We start from the raw sequence: 20,745 nt of genomic DNA on the forward strand, positions 1-20,745 counted from the left end.
GGGTTTGAGGATGACATCGTTGGTAATTTCATCAGGAAGTGCAGGCTCTTTTCCCGTTGGAAGATACACATACCGTTGGAAAATAAATTAAAAGCATATTACAAGCTGCTTTCACTGCATTGTACACACAGTCAAATGTTGTCAGTACTTTTACATACACTTTTATTGGATACACTTGAAGAAAAACAGGCCTTACAATACCGATAAAATGTGCTTTCTCTGCTTCACAACGTAATGCTCTTGAAAATCGTTTGTACATGCGTTAATACCATTTAATGGTGTAGATTTGCCAGGAGAACATTGTTTGCTTAATGGGAATCTATAAATGGTACTAAATGATCGAAACACCACCCGAAACGGGGTATGACAACAGCTAAGCCGCAAACGGTGTCCCTCATCCGACTGATAACAATCATAGCGACGACGGATCAACACGTTGACACGGCCAGCAATCGATACCGGCTACGATACCGTGGCGCGAATCAGCCAAATAGCTGCGAGGCGAAAAGGGTATCACTCCCCTGATGCCACTTGCGCTTACAGCGTGAAAAGGGGGAAAAAGCGTCTCTTTAAACCGCAGAGTAGTTGTAATCGGTTGGTTTAACATAACCGATCCGGCTCGCGCTGTTTACGAGTTTTCTTTTGCGTCGCGTGGAAAACCGGATTCGCACAACGGTGCCTGGACTGCTCCGTTTACCCACCGGCTGACACTCGACCCGAACGTTTCTGCTTTCCACCGCTTTCTAATGGGTTCCTGGGGCAACCCTCGCTTTTGCGCCGCTTTTGCTGAGTCAAACTAACTTCTCCATTCGCACCTTTAGACGATGCCTTTTGTCTTCGGTGTCGAACGGTGGAGGCAGTCGGTTGCGCGGGAATGGGTTCGCGACGTCTAGTGCCTGTCAATTTTTGCGTCCCACTTGCGTGCCACCAATCCTTGCCACCCCGCGCAGCCACACAAAGTCAACGCCATAATCCTTGCGCTGCAGAAGATTATTGTACATTTACATAATTAAAACATAACAAAAGAGGAGAATCCCGTAACCACAAACCGTCTCTGTCGCTGTGGATCGCGTTGCCGGCTTCGCAATAGTGTGCGGCACCAATCACCCCGTGAAGTAAGAGGTATTTTGCTTCTGTTTTTTTTTTCAACTTGACATCTTTATGCCGGCTCTGGGAGCCTCTTCAGTTGGAGGGTTTTTCTTTCATTCCGACTGATAATCAAAGCGAAATAATGGAAGCATGATGCAACTAACCACACACTCTCGTGCAGCTCAAGTATAGGGAATGTGTTATATTGTCAAAATTGTTGCGTGAAGTTTGTTGGTGAAGAATGAAGACATTCTTTTTGTATATACATATAGTTTGTATTTAATTGCATGTGCACGAGGCGTTCGTTTAATAGAGAATGCAAGTTAATGCATTCGGGGGGTTAATGTATTTCAAAAGGGGCTTAGAATTTTGTAGCCAATCACCATTAATATAAGGTTTTCATCTTCCCATTCAACAATCAGATCAATTAGTGTTTTCTCAAATGTAATGTATGGTCAATAAAATAATAAACACCTTTAAAATTTTAAAATACCGGCATTATCTTTAAACAAGGTTTCCCACTATTTATTAGTCAGCTCCTATAATTTTTTGGGCTCGCCTCACGCTTATTCATCGTATCCCACAGAGTTTTGATTCGTTTCCATAATTTATTACCATTGTCCGATTGTATATCAATATTGAACTAAAACAATCTAAAAACCGACCAATAAATCGTGGGAACACACAAAAAAATATGGAAACCAACCACAAAATTATGGGAACCGACCAATAAATCATGGAAAACCCTGTTATGTGTCAATGGATAAGATCTTAAAATAAACCTATAAACTACGTAAAATTAGATGTTCTAAAACGACACATCAGAAATGGTTAAATGTTACCTAATCATAGTGAAAATTAGGTTTGTAAATATTTATGCAGATTTTCAACAAATTTTATTTCAATGGTAAAATATGTCTATCAAAATATGCTCTTTATTACCAGATGCTACGAGTGTAACGATCAGTAAGCTTTACTGAGACTTTTTTGCTACTGTTGCTCGCATATGAATTTTCAATAATCAGTTTAAATAATAATGCAAAACTTTTATCGCAACATTAGCTAAATAACAACCACGAAATGAGAAAACATATTAAAAGTTTGTGAATGAGTCAGTCATTTTAATTATTCACGCATGAAAGCATCAAAGCCGATAATACTGTTAAGTTGTACTATTTTACGATAGAACTTACTATCGTGCTGCGCGGTGAACTAATTAGTTTCAAATAGCAGTCAAACTCAGTGCCAAATAGGAAGATGATACGCACATTCGACACGTCTCAATTTTAATGTGTCATATTTTTACATGGAATTGTAACGTCCTGTATCTGTATATATTTAGCACAATTTTCAACTGCAAGATTAGCCTCCCATACGGTTCCAATGCTGCCATCTATCAATCTTTACCAATACCTCAAGCTAAATAATCAAATCAATCTTACTTTCCCTCTATCTTCAGGCTCTAATGCAACTGATCCCAAAGCATGCTCGTTCGATGTCATTCAAATGGTGTGGCTTTAAGGTGTAACACTAAATGTGTAAACTCTTTAAGTTACACTAAATGTGTAATCGATGTGTGCATCGAGCATATGAATATAAATTGTAACGCATTGTTCCGTACTATGCACTTTGTTTGTCACGAGGAGTAAACCTTAAAAGTCACGTAAATAAGATATTCTCCCTTCTCTCTTAGGTAGGGTAAATTTACCTTTTAACAAACAATGCATGCCAAACTTTACTTTGTGCTTCTGCTCCCATGAAAACGATAAGACCGACCAACATAGATAATTTGTTTTAACCCATCAAAAATGTTTCATCCATCGAAACAACGCCGCTTGTAACGTCGTCCCATACCAGAGTCATGTTCAAATATCAAGCTAATGTTTTATACCTACAAGCAAAACAAACAAAGAGCTACCCCGTAACCCATACCTTTGGGGACTGTGGGGTTTGCTAAACAATGAATATTCGTGCAGAAGCACAATTAATATTGTTCATCACAAATCCTTATCAGAACGTATTCCATAAGCTGGAGGCGTGTTGCGCTAGCGCTAAGAGTAGCGGAAATACCTTGCAAGAATTTTACCCCGAACAAAGAATTGTAAGAAGGTTGCCCTTACAACCATGATTCAACGGAACCGTGAAATGCTTGCCATTATTTTTGTCCTCTGCCTCTTTGGCTGCCATCAAGTCCACTGTTTTTTTTTTTTTGGCATTCACTTACTAGTGTGTGTGTGTGCCTGCGCCATGAAAGGGCTATGTATAAACTCCCGTGGTGGACTATTTGAACCAAAATCTCATGGGGGAGAGTAAAACCAGCTTAAAGTTTATCAGAACGATCGGTCCGATTTAAGACACGTTATGCCACTGCTCGAGGTCATTCGAGGGGTTTTCATGTGAGCTTTGATTGCTGCTGTATTGAATGCACGATTTGGCCCACGACTACGGGTCGCGTTTCATTGCTTTCTTTCAGTGATTACAAACGTTCCGGCTGTGTTGCGGGCATCGTGTGCCTTTTGGAGCACATTTCGAGCGCTCGCTTCTTGCTCATTTTCCCCGTAACGAGCTTTCCGATTCACCGTGCGCACAGCAAAACGAGCGCCTGCACGAAGGAATTTTCATCCAAATTGGTTGAAAATTCTAAACATGATGCCGAAGCAAATGTCCGAATGGTAACGGTTATGGGAAATAACTTGTTGCTGTTTTTTTTTTCTTCTTCTTTTTTGTATGTTTGTCCGTTAGTTGGGCTGTTTGGGCTACCAACGTCGTGTGCGCTCGAGATACATTCTTGGCTGTGCTTTTGTGATGCCCATTCAAGGATCTTACAAATTGCGCTTCGTTCATGTTTGATGGTCGAAGAATGTGTGCATCCAAGCGGTCGGTTGGAAATTGAAATAACAATCTTTACCGTGCTCATTTTCAACTCGTGCAATCGTGCTGCAAGAAGGAGCATAGTGAACTGAGAGCAAATTATGAAAGTCATGTGTAGTAGAAGGAATATGATAAAAAATAAATGCTAATTTTGCAACCTAAATTGCTTTAACTGTCAACATTGTGGGATGAGCTTTAGAGAAGATAGCTCTGAAGCAGCGATTGAATTCCGTTCCAAAAACTCCGTAACCTTACCTACTCGACAAAGTGTCCCATTACGGTGCGCACATTCTAACCTGTGCCGCCTGCTGCTTATTAGAACCATCAATCACGGGATCCATGGATGTTGGGTCGAATGACGGGACTCGGTTCGCTTTTTTTATTTTATAAATCTGTAGCCCCAGCCTTCTTGCATGTGTCCAGGTTATCTCACACCCCTGCGTTGGGTGAGCGCCCTCTTCATCGCGCTATTTTCCCGTCACTGCCAAACAAAACGAAGCTACAGCACACTGCTTCACTCATCCATCATTCTTTCTTTTCGTTCGACTTGCCGACTTTCGCAATTCAGGCCATCTCAAAACGTAGCACCGACGGGAAACAAATTACCCACTCATCACGGCTCTCGCATGCTCTCGGCACAGTATAAAACGGCTGGGCCATTTTTCGCGTACGCCTTGCGCCGTACCCCGTCAGCCGAAATGCCGACGATAAACAAACGCACGCATAACGCTCGGAACCCGGCAAGCGGCAATAGCGACTGCGTAAACATTTCCGGAACAACATAAATCATTTAATAAACGTCATCAACTGTCTTTGTACGTTTCGTCTCGTCGCGCGCAACGTGCGCTCCCCACTACGCATACGAGCGACACTGTTGACTGATAACAGTCTTTTGAAACGCGACTGCGAAACACGTTAATATGTGTCACACGTTGTAGCTACACGCCGTCAAGCCGAAACGAATCATTCGTAACACTCTGCCGACAGCGGCTCAAGAGCTGCTGTCGAAAAGTTTAGATAAAAGTCACCAGCGTGTGTTGATACGTTTCCACGTCTTACGCTCCGACACGCACCGTTCGGCTGACACCTTGCATACTTGCCTTACGGAATGGAAGTTTATCTTTGTTTTTTTTTGGTTCCGATACAAAAGCTCGAAGATATGTAATATATTTTCTACGTATAATTTGCGAACCGCTTTGGGTGAACCGGCGAAAAGATTTGCTGTTGTTTGTTGTTTGTTAGCAACAGCTACCAGGCGCACCCATGAGCCATTGAATTAATAATAAAAAACAAGTGTGACTTTATGCTAAAAAAGACTTTTTGAAAAATAAATTTTAAATAAAAGGAATTCTCAAGAATGTATATCTTGGCTATTTTTTTTTTTTTTGCAACTTATCTCTTGGCAGTTGTTATCAAAGAGAATTAAAGAAAAGGAAAATTTCTATAATTTTAACAATGTACATCGATGTTGTGTTCCACATCTGCACAAATTTACCTTACGTGGTCTAGTAGTAATAGCACGTAGTAGTAGTAGTAGTAGTAACATGTTACCGTGCAACCAGCCATTCCGAGAAATACCGACGTGCCGTGGAGCGTGAAGCTAACTTCGATGACAGAACCATGAAAAACCAAGTTTCGCGGCGAATATTTTCACAACAAGTGTAGGGGCTTGAAAATTAGGCGTTTCATCGAATGTTAACGCACTCTACAGACAAATATTTGGGAATACAGGGGAAAGCGGGGCAGAATAGCACAATGAAGGATTTTGCTCTGTATCTTATTGGGTAAACCCCTTTACACTGATATTTTGAAGGAAATCCACGCATGAATAACATGCATGAATAACAACCAGAAGTAGAAGCATTAATAATAAATGAACAATTAAAATTAAAAAATCAACAACACATGTGAAGAGATTTATTATGCGGGATAAAATGGTCTCGTTATGGGACGAAATGATCATACACCAAATGTCAAAGCACATATAAACAAAGGAACAAAATGGACCAAAACATTGGACTTTAGGCTTTGAGACGGTGAAAATTACATCGTTTTGAGCAAACCTTTTATTTGCTAATTTATTTGATTATTTTGAAGTCTTAGGTTATGAATTATTAGCAGACGTTATAAACATAAAAGAACAGTTCAGTCTTAATTGTACAAAATGTAAATTCCAAGGAAACAAAATACGTTTCTCTTAAAATATAGATTGCAAAATCTTACTATAAATATAAAAAATAATTATAATATAATTATGATTATAAGTAGACACAACATTTTTAAACCTTTTTTCGATAGCAAACAGAGATGAACTCTTTTCATAATGTAATGGCATCTTCAACACAACGAGGACACTGTTGTGTGACCAGAGGTTATTTTGATTAGCATTCGCATGGTAGAGTGTTGTTCCTACCATCAGAAACTATCGCTAAATTGGCAGCTTTTTTAAAGAAGTGTATTATCAAAGTGTAAAATCAAACCCACTCTAAACACACAACCGGCACCCGCAGCTCATAACCATTACGCCAGCAATGTGCCCAACAGCCCCAACTACCGGTTGCGGGTACCGCCAGCATCCAAGCTGATCGCTACACTGATCTGTCCGTACAGAAACGATAAAGTTTTAATAAATTTATTTAGCAATTAGTGTCATCAAAGCGAAGCCATTCTCATACACACGTTTCTTAATTGCTCCTCCATTAAGCCATCGTCGTTGCCTAACGACCATACCGGGGTTCGTTCTTTACCGTCAGAACCCCGACAGCCATTGGTACAACCCTAGCCTAGCGAGCATAATGATGCCACTCACTTTACGCGCAGAAATTTTCTTTACTTACGGGCCTTGGGAAAGCGAGAGCCAAACTGTGTCTCTTTCCCTGTATCACACTCAACGACCGGTGTATGTGTGTGATAAAGCGGTGAGGTTAAACTCGAGAAATCACTTGCCATGTGTCAGTAAGGTGAGCGTTAGTCAAAGTGTAACTTACGGCTTTTGAGCCATACGACACTTTCAGTGACAAACATTCTACAGCAGGGATGTAAAAGCACACGATGGGGCGAGATTGAACGCGTGGCGTGGGAACTATTTCTGCGAAGCAGTAGAATCTTTAGTGATCCATCGTATCCACGGGTATTTCGTGTATCGTATTTCTGATATTCTAATCATTTCTTTTATAACATTTTTTATTTCACTTCAGTTTATTGTTATAAAAACCAAAAATACATGCAGGAAATGTACACATTATTCGTCGCTTTTTCTGACAATAACTTCTGACAAACATAAGTAAATTGCAACCATAAAACATGGAAAGGGAGGCTGATGCTCTCTGGCAAGTTAAATTCCAAAATTTATTTCTATAATCTTTATCCTTTTATTTACAGCTTTGACGTGCGGGGGAAACCTTTACAGCAGGCAAGGCATTGGTCAGCGCCGGAAATTTTCGGACCAAGGGCCCACTTCAACACCGACACCGATCCGGCCACACTGGATATACAGGTAAACAAGTTTCGCCCGTACCACAACCCACTTCAAACACATGTTGTTTCATACCTTTGCTGGAGTTTGTCTGTTACTGCACCAAGTTTAGAAAAATACAGACACACAAATATGTTTATATTTCGCTGCAACACACCAACTCCAAAGTATCAAACATACAGTGTTTGGCAAATGGGATAAAATGATCATCCCACGTTTTACTTATGCAATACAACATTTTCCGGATGTGTGTATGTGTGTGTGTGAATGTTTTACTCACTACGTCACAACATCTCAAACTGGTTGTGATTTTGATCGTTTCCGTTTTCTCTTTCTTTCTTCCACATCGCCCTCTTGCTCTCTCTCTCTCCCCACTGCTACAATGGGTTGACGCCGTTTTCGCTGCCAACACTGCTTCCTGCATTCATCGTGTTGCGTCAATTTGGGGCTGCCCCGGGATTCTCGGTACTACGCGGCACAAATATTTGCTTAGGACGTTCGACGCCATGACGAGGGTGTCTACCGCTGTCGGGTTGACTTTCGTACCAGTCAAACACAGAGCTTTCGATATAATCTCAGCATCATCAGTGAGTACAAACAAGCGGCATAAATAGATGATTTGCAATGTTTTTCCCTCCTGCTATACCTACCCTCCACCGCCCAAACCGCTCCACACTTCTTCCCACGAACCGGGGTGGGTCGGTGCACTAATCCATCTCCTCAGCGCTGATCCCATCTCCTCATGCTAATGCCTGACTTCCGTAATATTTGCCAAATTTGACATTTTACATTGCTGCATATTTCATGCCTAATCCTTTAGCCGTGACACGAAGAAGGCCAGAGATCCTTTCTAAATTAGATTGAGAGAAATACTTTGCTAAGCTTTTGTGTTCTTTGTTTCGTTTTTTTCTTTTCGTTTACACATCTTATTTGTTCTCGTACTGCTTGGGAAATACAACACGTCACGTACGTCATGACCTATTATTTTTGGACAAAGTTGAAGTTCACCATCCCTCATCACGAGCCATTGCAAAGGTTCATGTAAGGCTACTGGGGGCATTATCACTTTAATGTACAATGTATTGGAATTCCTCGAAACATTTGAAAAAGGGCACACGTGTAAGCTCAATATAATCTGTTATTGTTTAAAAACTGTATTTGCATTCCTTCGTGTGCTCCTAACATTCCGAACGTTGTTGGAATATGGTACAATGACTCAATTGGGACTTTATTAAGTTTTGTTTTGAATGTTAAGTATTTATATCTTTCATAGATGGATGGTTTGTTTTTTTACCCCAAGAGCATTCGATACGTATGTTTCGTGTCAATAGCCCTTCGCATTTTTTACGTTTTAACATTTATGAATTAGTGAGTACAATATTCGCTGACTGTTTAGTTTGTGTATAATATATATTTTTACTATGCGTACAATATTCATTTTGTTTTCATATTTTCTTTTATTTTCTAAATGTTTATTAACTTAACTTAAACAGCTTGTAATTGCATAGTAAATATTATATTCTTTTTCATAAAATTTAATAACATAAAATTAATGTTTCGTTTCCGAATATTTCATTCGATTCAATAACTATCCGTTTTGGTTCGAATTCATTTTCAGAAGTTTACATTTAACGTCGCTCTGATTTTTTGTTTAGATCAAAGATGTCAGACTCATGACCCGAGGGCCAAATGAAAATCAAACATGTTTTTTATGCAAATAAGCATTGGTTTCTGGAAATGTTTATTATAATGGTAATAAAATCAATGAAAATCCCTTTCCCTTTCCGATGAATTAATTTGTTACTAACAAATATTTGATGAACAATTCTTTAAATAAACAAGTCACGTTTTATCTTCAAACTGACATAAAATCGTGAATGTCTCACTCATTTGTATATAGTTTTTGAACATTGCTTTTTTATTGTTAATCCATCAATCAAGGTACTTGGTGACCAAAGGAGCAATTTCTTTGAGAAAAAGACTTGTAAAAATCAATAGAATCACTAAACCAACAAGAATTAAATGCGCACTTTTTTGGAATATTGAGAAACATTGTACGACTTTGTATTGTATAAACAAACGCTGTTCGTCCAGTTTTTGCCATTTTTTTGCGTACTGAATCTTGTTAGTTGCCACAAAACTATACAATTTTGGAAATATCAGAGGCCTATGTCTAATTAAAAATGATCTTCTACAGTATTTTACATCAAATTTTTAATTTTTGTAACGTAATTATCATCCCAAAAATGAAATCAAAAGAACTGCTAACGATCGGGGTCAAATGAGCTTGACATCACTGGTTTAGATCAACAAATTTTAATGAAAATGACGTTCTTTTGAGTAAACCGATATCTTAAACAACAATAACCCATTCTTCGTATTCTGCAACAACACGACATTCGGTAGACTTTCCTAGCAACAGGCCATTTCATTGATTAGGCTTAGAACTTATAGTAACAGTATCGACAATATCGTTCTCGAAATGATTATTGTTCTCCCGCTGCAAGCTCTTGCCTGGGCACTAAATTATTATTCGGTTCGCTGTTGTGCCCAGTGCGTTCGCCTGTTGCCAGTTACCATCGGTGTAACGCGTAGCAACGCCAACAGCAATCCATGATCGATCAATGTCCATTGTTCCCCGGCGGCCGAGCAACGAACGACGCACAAGCAAATCTTCATGCGCCACCACCGGAACCCGGGCGCAAGGAGACGGCACCATTGAAGCGTGGGTTTTCTTATGGAATTTCGAAACACATCAGTTCCGGTTGATTGAGCCTCCAACAAACCATTGCAGATTAAGGTTCTTCTGCCGGCAGTCTCAAGCATCAGTGCGCCAAAATCGGCTAGGCGGTTAAAGGCCCACTGGAGCCCACTCGCATCCCCCGTGCGCAACCGCTGCACGCAACACTTGCCCCGTACACCATTTATCACACTTTCCACACACCATCTCACATTACAAGCGATGTAAAATGGGTACGCAATTCGGAGAGAAATCGAATATGGATCAACCAGCAAAGGCAGGGAGTGTTGTCAAGTGGGTTGTGAAAGATTTTCAGCTACTTTTCGGCACACGGTCCGCTTGACGGGTGCGGCGCCCGTTGTAATATGTGTGCACGATCATGTATGTGTGTGTGCATGTAAGTGTGCATGTTTTTTGTGTATTTGTCCACCACCGGCCTAACCTTTTCTGCCCGCCAAGCGGACGGTTATTTATGGCCGGCTCCAGTTGGCCGCACCGACGCATCGGTTTTAACGATTTGCAGGCCGGAAAATGGGGGAAAACAAACCGAAGAAAACCCGTCTTCACCCATGATCGGATTCGGGTGAAGTAATAAATTTTCAGTACAGCGTATATTTTATTTTTGCTTACTTGACCCAACGCACCTTGGCAACGGTTTTGTGGGGCCAAACGCTGCTTTGTTAGTATCTGCCCATTCCGGTTGGTTGGTCCGTGCATTTACGGCGCCCACGTGACCACCTGGCAAGCCCATCGATTACACAGTGGGAGCCCAAATTTATATATATAAACCAAGATTCCTCACGTTTTGCTTCAAAAAAGCTGTAGCAAAAAAATGGGCTCGAAATGAAATCATACAACCGGCGTTAAGCGTTGGAATAATTGACAGAGCTGTCGGAAGGCCACTGCAGACAAATAAACAAACATCAACCTGAATGGGATGGTCATTTATCAAAATTTTGAATAAAACAATTGGATCACTATTCCAATTTGAATTTGCTACTGCAAAATACTACGCATACTGGTGTCGTTGTACTCTGTAGGATGTGTGATTTTTCCAACCGGCAAGTAAAATTAATTGCGCGAAAAACCAACAATCCCCATACACGATAAGTTCTCTCATGCCAGCTGATTCGTTCCAACCCGATATGTTGAATTACACAGTTTCTGGAGCTCTCAGGCTGCAGTAGAGGAGGAAACTTTTTCAGGTTGTCTCGAGCAATGCGATGACCATTTTTTCTTTTCATTTTTTTGTGTATTTGCTACCCGAACAACGAATTACCGGCACGTCCACTGTTCGTGTTTGGCACCGCGCTGGATGCTAATTTATACAGTTTTCCATCACGTTTGATGAAGAGGGTCTCGAGGATCGATAAACGCGTCAACGTCCGCTGCCAGCGGCAGTAACCTTGCAGCACTACAGCAAACTGTCAAATTAAGCCGAACCAACAAATCGCACTCCTTTCCTGTTTGGTCTTTGTTCAGGTTTTTACAACGAAAAATTATTCCGAAACATGATAATGCGACATTAAGGTGGAATGAGGGGAACAAGTGATAATCCAAAAGAAGCATATCCCATTTTCTGTTCGTAGCCCGTAAATTCGTTCAAATGAGCAAAAACATTATCAAACTTAAATTTTTATTACTCTTTTTTACTTTTTTACCACAATGAAAGTAAATTCTAATTGGAATTGAAGAAAATTGAAACAAATTAAATTTGAACTACAAAAAGCGCGTGGAAAACAATTGTTATTCGAGTGAAAGGATCAAACAGAAGTAAATTTCTGTCTATAGCTTGAAAATGAAAAACTAACATCATTTGAAAACTCAACTTAAACACCTCGCCTACCTCGGATTCGAGCAATCCCCTTACCGTTTTTCTTTATCGCGCGCCGAATGTGTCACCTAGCAATTTTCTTCAGCGTTGAATTGTTCGCTCTGTTGTAACAATCGGATTTTCACGCTTCGGCAAATATTGATTTGTCATCCCAGTGCTAGCGGTGAGTTTTCGTTGCCTCGCATTTACAAATTGTACACTGGCGGTGCCCACCATTTCCCAAGACAGTGCCAACATTTGCATAAGTAAATATTTATACTCGAGCGCTAACAGTGGTAAGGAAATTCGAGAATTTAATTCATTTGATTTTTGTGGAATTGAATTTCGCTCCTCCCGTTTTGGCAAACGTCGACAGTGTTGCTTTAGCTGTCAGCAAGCAACGATGTATTTGAAACAACGAAATTAATGAACTCATCATTAGTACGTTTGTTGAGCTTGGGGCCAGCAATGGCGGGTTTCCTGAAAGCGTTGTACAAAACCGTTGCGGATGGAAAGGAATAAGAGAATTGTGTCCTTTTGAAAGGTGTGTGTGCGTCCTTGGAAGCACCATTTATCAGCAACAGATATTGCTCTCAAGAAAACAAGGAACCTGATGACGATGATTAGCATATCGCTGTCGACGCACTTCGTTTGCCACTGAGTCCATCACACCTGCTCACGTTCTCGAAGGTACATTAGTGGTTGGTGTGGCACAGCTTAGGAAGCCGATTCGATGGCACCGCACTTCACAATCGGTCCCCAAGCAATGGTTCAACCACATCGGGTATCAATCAACAGCGTATGAAAAATTCATAACTCTCTCTCTCTCTCTCCTTCAAAGCTGCTTCAGGGTTAAGATGTTTGTCCCCGATACCGGAAGTGCGAATGCTTTTAGCAAATCTTAGCACATCTAACATAATCGTTGAGCCGCTGGTAGGAATGGTGCTTTCGATTTAGATTCACAAACACAAGAACATTGTTATTGGGTGCACTTTTAGGAGAAATTCGTATGCAATCTGCTTTGCTAATGAAAAACGTTAAAGAACTGCTGAACACGCCAACGTGTCGTTGCATAAGGATGCTTTCCTATTCTAGGAACTAAAATTTGCATAAAATTGCAGTAACTTATTAGTATATTGGGTGTTCTAATGCGTTGTGCTTAGTGATTCACTCAAGAGATTTTTCTGATTTGAATTATGATTTACTCTTTATCGAGCAGTTTAGATGTTAATGAAATATTGTAATAATGTAATAAATATTGTAAATAAGTAATGTGTAAACGATCAATGATGTCAAAATATGATAGCTTTAACAGAAATCATGATAATATCTCTAGCTCCAGCAAAAATGCACAAAAGCATCTGGGTAGTTTGTACATAAATAGAAGATAAACTGACGAAATGAAATGGGAACGATTTTAAGTCGATTTTTCTTTCAGCCAGATTTGCAAATTTTGGCCTTTATTTGGTAAATCACTTACAGACACTTTTATCTATTGCTTATTTTAGTAAAACAGTACGACATGTTAAAAATACCCTGAAAAAATGTTTTGTTTTTACTGATTGCATAACTATAACCACTGTTCACATTCCTGTTCTGTGTACCTTTAGTGATACTATTGTAAAAACACTTAAACACTTAACATTTAACCTAAATTAAAAATTTTCGTCAAAAGGCAATTAATTTTAGTTAATCAATAACATTTCATAACAGTTATGCTAAAAACTAATAATTGCGTTGCTATGTGCTCATTTAGGGCGTTAACAAAAATATGAGTTTCGTCATGAAATCTAAGGATTTTGGAAAAATGTCGAAACATTTCACTAAATAATAGATTTTTCGGTCAATAAATAACGGAATGGTCCCATTTAACTTTTTAACCCTTTGTAACAGACCAGGGAACATTTGACACTTAACTTAACTTAACTTAACTTAACTTAAGAATAACTTAATTACTTGTAAATTATCATATGGAACGCATTTTAGTGCAATACCACCACTATTGCTACTACCACCACTATAGGTACGTTTATCCTAATAAATACTTTTGAAAGCCACTTTCTTCTTTAGTTATTCCACGAGAGTGCTGTAAAGCTTTCTATTCATCCGAGCTTTACTTTCGCTTCGAGCACTTCGTCCGCTCCGTATTATTGGCCCGGTACAGATAGGTATACATACAGTATGATATGCAATTAACTTTTTTTTCTAACGTAATTGAAAAAGCTTCATTCGATTTCGTCATGACTAATTCCTATGTAGTTTGTTCCTATGATTTAAAAAAAATACAACACTGTTTCAAATAAGACAATCCAATCACGGTAGAATGGATTTAATAATAAAATATCTAATATTAAATGCGCTACATGCTCTTTGTGCCGGAGCATTTCTTGGCGATACATAAAATCAAAAAAGGTCACGAAAAATCCAGATGGTACAAAACGAGTCTACAAGTAAACTGGGCCATGAAAGCATTATGTTTTGATTTACCTATTCTCAATAGATACAATCCTCTTCGTTGTTTTTTATTGATGATTCATTAAAATAATGCATTAAAAGGAAACATGGTGTTGTAGCCCACTATAAACTATGCTTATAAATAAAGTATCACAGCAGCTTGAATCCCAGATGCCAGTCAACCAACCAAAAAGAATAGTTTCAACAAACATTATAATCAGCTCTCTCTTTGGTACAAAAATACTCCCGTCTACCCTGTTTAACTATTAAATTTCATCCATCCTGCGATCTGTTATGCATAACTTTCGCGTTAAAACAATGCACTTACCGGAAGACGAATGAATAAACATCAATTAAGTCAACATCTTCGCGCTTTGCCGAGCCAAGCAACAACAACAAAAAAGTATAAGGATCATCAAGCGAGCCAGTGTGTATGAGCCATGGCGTGAAAAACTATTTTCTGCTCGGCTTCTAAGTACTTGTGTGCCCTCTTCAACTAGAAACACACCGGATACATCCTCGGGTCACTTCACTTCGCTTGATGTGCCGCGCTCCCGCTTTAGCTGACGGGGGAGGAATAACAAAAAAAACACAGAGCGGGTGCGATTCTTGGGAATATGGTATCATTTTTCTTAATTAAGTCGCTCCCGCTTCCGTTCCGAAGCTAATTAGTTCCGTTTTCTTCGACACCTAGTTTTGCGTTTTTGTGTTTTTCTTTTTCTTTTTTTTTTCTTCCGGCCTTCCCTTTCTCGTCGGTGCATAAACAGCCACCTTGCACGGCTTAGGACACTGCTTCTTTCCATGCGTACTGGGCTGTCAAAACAACGGTGCAAAGCTAAGAGCAACCCTAAGCAATGGCGATGAATGGAACTCACCCGCATTTCAACCGTCAATTTCTTGTTCATGACTTAATTCCGGTCGACTAAATGGATTCAAACTACTAATCATCGTCGAAATGAGAAGGTTAGCGTTTGGCTTTTATTTGTTTCATTTCCCAATCATTGTTTTAAGGTACACAATTCGCCCACCTTCTTTTGTGTGAGTTGGGGCAAATGATTGTATTTATTTTTAATTTCGGTAATCATTCAATTTGGGTTCGACAATTTGGACAAGGATTTCATTTGAAAGTGTTGTTTATCTAACACCTTTAGAATTTACTTAAATAAAAAAACTCTTCTTAGCTGACACAACATTATAAACGAAGGGAAACCCCAAAAGTCACCACCATCTTTATTCTCGCCCCTTAATGATCATTAACATCATAAACTCGAGCAAACGGTCATTGACATGACGGTACTGCATGTCCGTTAGTTGTAACTTTACTGTCACCAGAAGCAACCGCTCGGCCAGCAGCATACTTGCACGACTTAATGGTTAATCATAAGCGAAACCAGAAATAGAACGCGCCCCGTCTGCTGCAGCAAAACAAACGGTTCCCAAACAGACCCAAAAGCCAAAACTTTATTCCACTTGCAGCCCAGCACAAAACAAAAGCTCGTCAAGTTTTGCCGAACGATCTTATATCGTAATTTTTTATTAGCTCCCGTCATAGCACCCATAAAAACCTCTTCACAGTGCACTGCAGAATGGTACTAACGGCAGGCGGACGACTCACTCTTACAGACAGAAGGACAAAAAACGACTCAAGAATACATCTGTCTCCGGGCCCGAAACTTACGTGCTCATGAAGAAAGCATGAAGAGACCGCTCGTCCACATGCTCTGTGAGCGTTTGCTGTTTCGTGAAAACTTAAAAACGCTCCACACTTCACACAGTCGTGGCTGAACAAGCGTTATATCAGCGTGTCTTCAGAGGGAAAGTAAAAAAGGTTTCTCTAAAAGCATTCCTACTGCTGGCTACGGTTAAGTGTTCCCTTACCCAGCTGGTTTTCAGCGATGTAATTATTTCTATGACTGCTTGGCCTCCAATTAAACCTTCCACCACCGAGAGGACGACCACTGAATATCGTTGACGGTTGTCGTAAGTTTTTCCCACCCTCGAAAAAAGCTTCGTGCGTGTGCTCATTGCAACGAGAGTGGAACGCTTTTATCTACGCTTCCCGCACGTCTACCACTGGTTAACTTTTGAGCACCGTCCTCGGCGGCGGTGCTTTAAGAAGATCATAATTTTCATGCTCTGCTCAAGCATCAAGTCTTCCTGGTAAGCTTTTACGAATACCGACACCGTGTAGGTGCGCAAAAACGGGTGCCACGACCATTTGAAATCAGCCCCGAACGATGACTGCAAGATAGACTTCCCCTTTAGGGGTGTTAATACGGGTGTAAAATTGAGTCGTCTCCGTCTGCCAACTACTGTGCCGCGTCGGTGAGATACTCGCTTGGCCCAAGAAAATACGATTGAATCTTTGCTCTAATGGTGCAGTAAAAGTTTTTAGTGCTTTTGGGAGTTATAATTTATATCAGACGCTGGCAATAAGACAGACATTAGGTTTAGGCAAACCGGACGAACACTTCGGTTCACGAATCCTACTGGCAAAATAACGGAGATGATAATGCTGAGCTACTGTATTTTATTGTGCCTACAAGTATTACATTTTATTTTTTACATTATACTGGTAACAGAAAAGCTTTACGATAATTTTAGGCTAGAATAAGATACAAAATTTTGCACAAAACTGATTAAAAACCTTCGTTAAAAAAATATATCTTATTTGTAGGTCATCTCATTGCGGTATCGCGGAACCACCACAAATGCAATAATGAATATCAAATTGCTTGTAATCAAACCGCGATTGTTTGGAGTTGATTCCAATGCCATTGAACCAATTATTACAAAATGATGCTGTTTCTTCGAACGGTGGAAGTATAAATCATGCGATGCGAGATGGCGGTGGAAAAAACAACCAAACAACATAAAATCTTCAAGCCCGCCCATCTATATCTATCATTTCGATACGCTATTTTTCCTGCAGCACATCGAGGTACATCGAGGGGAAAATAATAATTTCCTGTCCAATCAGTCGCATCCTTCCTGCACAAAGCCGGTCGTCTTATATTTCACTGCACAGCTCCCGTTCTGTGCGTTCCTCCCGCCCCCCGAACGGAGATCCGATTAATGCAAACGAAATATCGCCGTCAATGCCATGACGGCTTCGAGGGTCGAGGCGCGAGGCGAGGATACCAGCCAGCGTGTCAGCACGATGACGTCGGTGGAATGCAGATAAAATCATCAAAGTGCAGTAATATCCACTGCAGGATTATCGATTCCCTGCTTGGTGGATGACTGCGCTCTGTTTTTATCATACTCCGATCGGCGGGACATCAGGAACAGTGCTCTGCAATGACAGGGTAAAGGTAAATTGAAACCACCATCAGCAGCAACATCAACCTCACCAACATCATCAGCATCGACGTTCGCGTCGCTGCCTTTGCGCGAATATGGAGCTAAAAATCATCCGAACCATTCGGGGCAGCTAAAAACTTACACATAAATTCCCAGCGAGACCAGCAGAAACGCTTCGCTGAGTAGGAACACGCTGCCAATGAAGAACGATTGGCTCTTCAGATAAACCGTGCTGTAGATTGTTGGATAGATGGCAACCTGAGCAGAATCTACAATTCCCAGTATGGATAGCATTTTTCCTGCGTTGTTGCAGCGTTGTGCATTTTGTGCGGTATGAAAAGAGAATATAGAGAGAGAAAAAAAAACTTGAAGCGTGAAATCAATGGAACCAATGTAATTGGAACACACGCAAAACCTCAGTCCCCCGCCCGTCTAGCGCCCATATCAATAAATCCAACCCGGGCGTCCGGTCTGGGTGGTACTGTCGGAACCAATTTTCCTTTTCCACTAGCTGACCCCTGATCACCTACCGATTTCGTCCTGTCCCACCAGCTTCGAGACGATGCTCCGGATGGCGATCATTTTACTGCCCTCGAACACATCGATCGAGGTCGCCACGTAGTACAGGTAGGGTTTCACGGTCGACACGGCGATGGCCTGCAGATTACGGAAAAAGCAAACGCGCGCACATGCGGCACACATGGGGTGTGTGCCGGCGGCACAATTAGCTAAATTATTCGCTCCATCACCGCTCAAAACTTCCGCGGAACGGAAGGTTCACCCGGAAGTGCAAAGAGAGGGAGGTTAACTTTTCCGCACCCTATCTCAGTTTCATTACCATGATCGGTTTGCCGACGAGCGAGAAGCACACGGAAAACACACAAATCATTGCATCCGAAACGCCTAACCGTTTGCTCAGTACGCCCATCGCCAGCAGGGTGCCCAGCATAGTTGTCAGTAGGTCGTACGATATCCAGGTGCCGAGATTGGTGATCCAGCTGAACTGACTGTACGCCAGGATGGCGGCAGACTCCGCGTCACCGAGCGCACCGTAGTTGATGAAGTACGCCAGCAAGGTCAAGTACAGGATGTTCCGACAGTTGAAGTCTCGCTTTTTTAGGAACACTTTCACACAGTCCACCACCAGCCCGATGTCAAAGAGCTGATGCAGGGTCGGTTTGGTCGATTTTGCATCCACCTCATTAGACACGTTCGGGGTCGAGGTGCGTTTGGTGTCTACCGGTTCTTTCAAGACGAACAACCCGTACAGTAGCCCGATACTATCGGTAATCATGCAAAGTGCACATAGCTCTGAAATAACGCAACAAAACAGTAGTTGAATAGCACTCATCATCTTTATGACAGGAATCATGTTACGTACTGATGAACCCAAGGTACTTAAACAGATGTCCGCTGAAGAAGTTGGCCACGATCGGCACGGTGGCATACACGACGGCAGTACAGGCAAACCGGAATGTACGATCCTTCTCATCCGTGCATACCGTCAGATAGCTGTAGATACCTGTTACTACCAACGGAACTCCTCCGCTGAATGCGTTTATCAGGTTCGGTACTATGCCCGCCACTTCCAGCGGTATTTCACGCATAAAAACGGCACTCAGAATGTATACTGAATAAACAATGAGAAGTGAAAAGGAGAATAAAGATTCAATATTTGCACAGTTTTAAGCTCCACTAATCACGTGTCATGGTGTGAAAAAAAAAATAATGGAGATGATGGTATGAGAATGATTGTCATGTTTTCAACAGCACTGCGAAAAGGCCATGACTTCATCAGGGGTTCATTAAAGGTTTAAATGCCCACGAAGCGTAACCATACGTCGCAACATACTCACCCCCGAATGCCACAATATCTGCCGCGATCGGCACGAGTATGCATGGTTTCCTCAGCCCCACACGATCGCTCCAACTGCCAGCAAACAGCAGCACTACCGCCTGCACGATCCCCACTACACACAAAGCAAACCAGCAGCAATGCATCAATCAACATCGAACACCTTTTTTCATGCCACTCCGCCTAACTTACCGATAATGCTGCGGTACGAGTTCAAGAATACCACCGCATTGGTAGACTGCTGCTGCGCGTCACAAACCAAGTTGCGAAACTCGGTAAAATTGTCCACTCCGACCAGCGTGCGGTTTGTGTCGTCTGGCTCGGAGCAAATGTCATCATCTTCCAGCTCAACAAAATACGCACAAACCCGCAGATCGGCACCGAGCTTTGTGACGCAGGCCTGCGTGAACAGAAAGAGAGTAGAAGCAACAACAAACCATGCATGCATCTAACTCGCATGATCCACTGTGTTTCCACTGTGTTGACCTCCTACCTTTTCGTACTCAAACACCTTAAACGCTGTACCGCAAACGACACCGAAGATGTAGAAAATGATCACCGGTTCGATGGTGATGAAGCGTTTCACTTTGCTCCAGATTCCCTCGGCGGACGATGATGATGACGATGTTACGCTTACGCCATTGCTTTCCATTTCACTGCAGGGCGGTGCAAAACACTGCCACCGTTGCTTTGTTGCTCTCGTGCACTAATGTCACAAACAAAACCACCACCCCGAAAAATCTTCACTGACAGCAACAAACCGCTGAGATCAAGCGTGCCTTGCTCCACGCTTGATTTAGCAAACAAGTTTCGCGAGGCAATGTTTCGCGTGGAGCAGCTTTTCTGCCCAAGAGTCTCTTCGCACTGAACCGTTTGCATCGTAAACAAGTGGCTTTCGGTTCGGTTGGCACTAAAGCTTCCCCAACAACCCATACAACGTTTGCCGTAGCCACGAATTGCTGTTTGTGCGTAGAAAAAAGAGCGTCATCTTCAGAGCACGAAATGACAAATATGTATGTGAGCGAACGTGAGGCTGAACGCCCCTTTTGAAACCGGTAACACAGCTCAGCTGTTTCACGACGCCAGCAGCTTCCAATCTATCCTATGTATGTCGGTGTTGGTGTTGCTGCGCATGAATTTTTCGA

General features: G+C 41.4%; 2 protein-coding genes across 10 annotated transcripts in view; one reads left to right on the forward strand and one right to left on the reverse strand.

Annotated features, from left to right (window-relative positions):
- The window catches only part of LOC121595989 (neural cell adhesion molecule 1-like), a 202,690-nt gene that overhangs the window by 125,165 nt on the left and 56,780 nt on the right, over positions 1–20,745 (forward strand). For all 8 annotated transcript variants that reach the window (XM_041920513.1, XM_041920514.1, XM_041920507.1 and 5 more), the window contains exons 5-6: positions 7,342–7,456; positions 7,929–8,022. In XM_041920513.1, the coding sequence (XP_041776447.1) occupies positions 7,342–7,456; positions 7,929–8,022 (209 nt within the window). The remainder of the gene's footprint in view (positions 1–7,341; positions 7,457–7,928; positions 8,023–20,745) is intronic.
- Positions 16,950–20,613, reverse strand: LOC121595990 (thymic stromal cotransporter protein). 2 transcript variants are annotated; one of them, XM_041920515.1, is made up of 8 exons: positions 20,094–20,611; positions 19,793–20,000; positions 19,602–19,715; positions 19,127–19,375; positions 18,584–19,056; positions 18,276–18,402; positions 17,888–18,044; positions 16,950–17,737 (listed from the first exon to the last, which is right to left on the reverse strand). In XM_041920515.1, the coding sequence occupies exons 1-8, from the start codon at positions 20,250–20,252 to the stop codon at positions 17,632–17,634; spliced, it is 1,593 nt and encodes a 530-aa protein (XP_041776449.1). In that variant the 5' UTR covers positions 20,253–20,611; the 3' UTR covers positions 16,950–17,631. The 2 variants fall into 2 exon arrangements, with proteins under 2 accessions (XP_041776449.1, XP_041776450.1); XM_041920516.1 differs by lacking the exon at positions 19,602–19,715 and having other exon boundaries at positions 20,094–20,613.

This window comes from Anopheles merus, chromosome 3R (assembly GCF_017562075.2).
Source record: "Anopheles merus strain MAF chromosome 3R, AmerM5.1, whole genome shotgun sequence".
NCBI classification, from domain to species: Eukaryota; Metazoa; Arthropoda; class Insecta; order Diptera; family Culicidae; genus Anopheles; species Anopheles merus.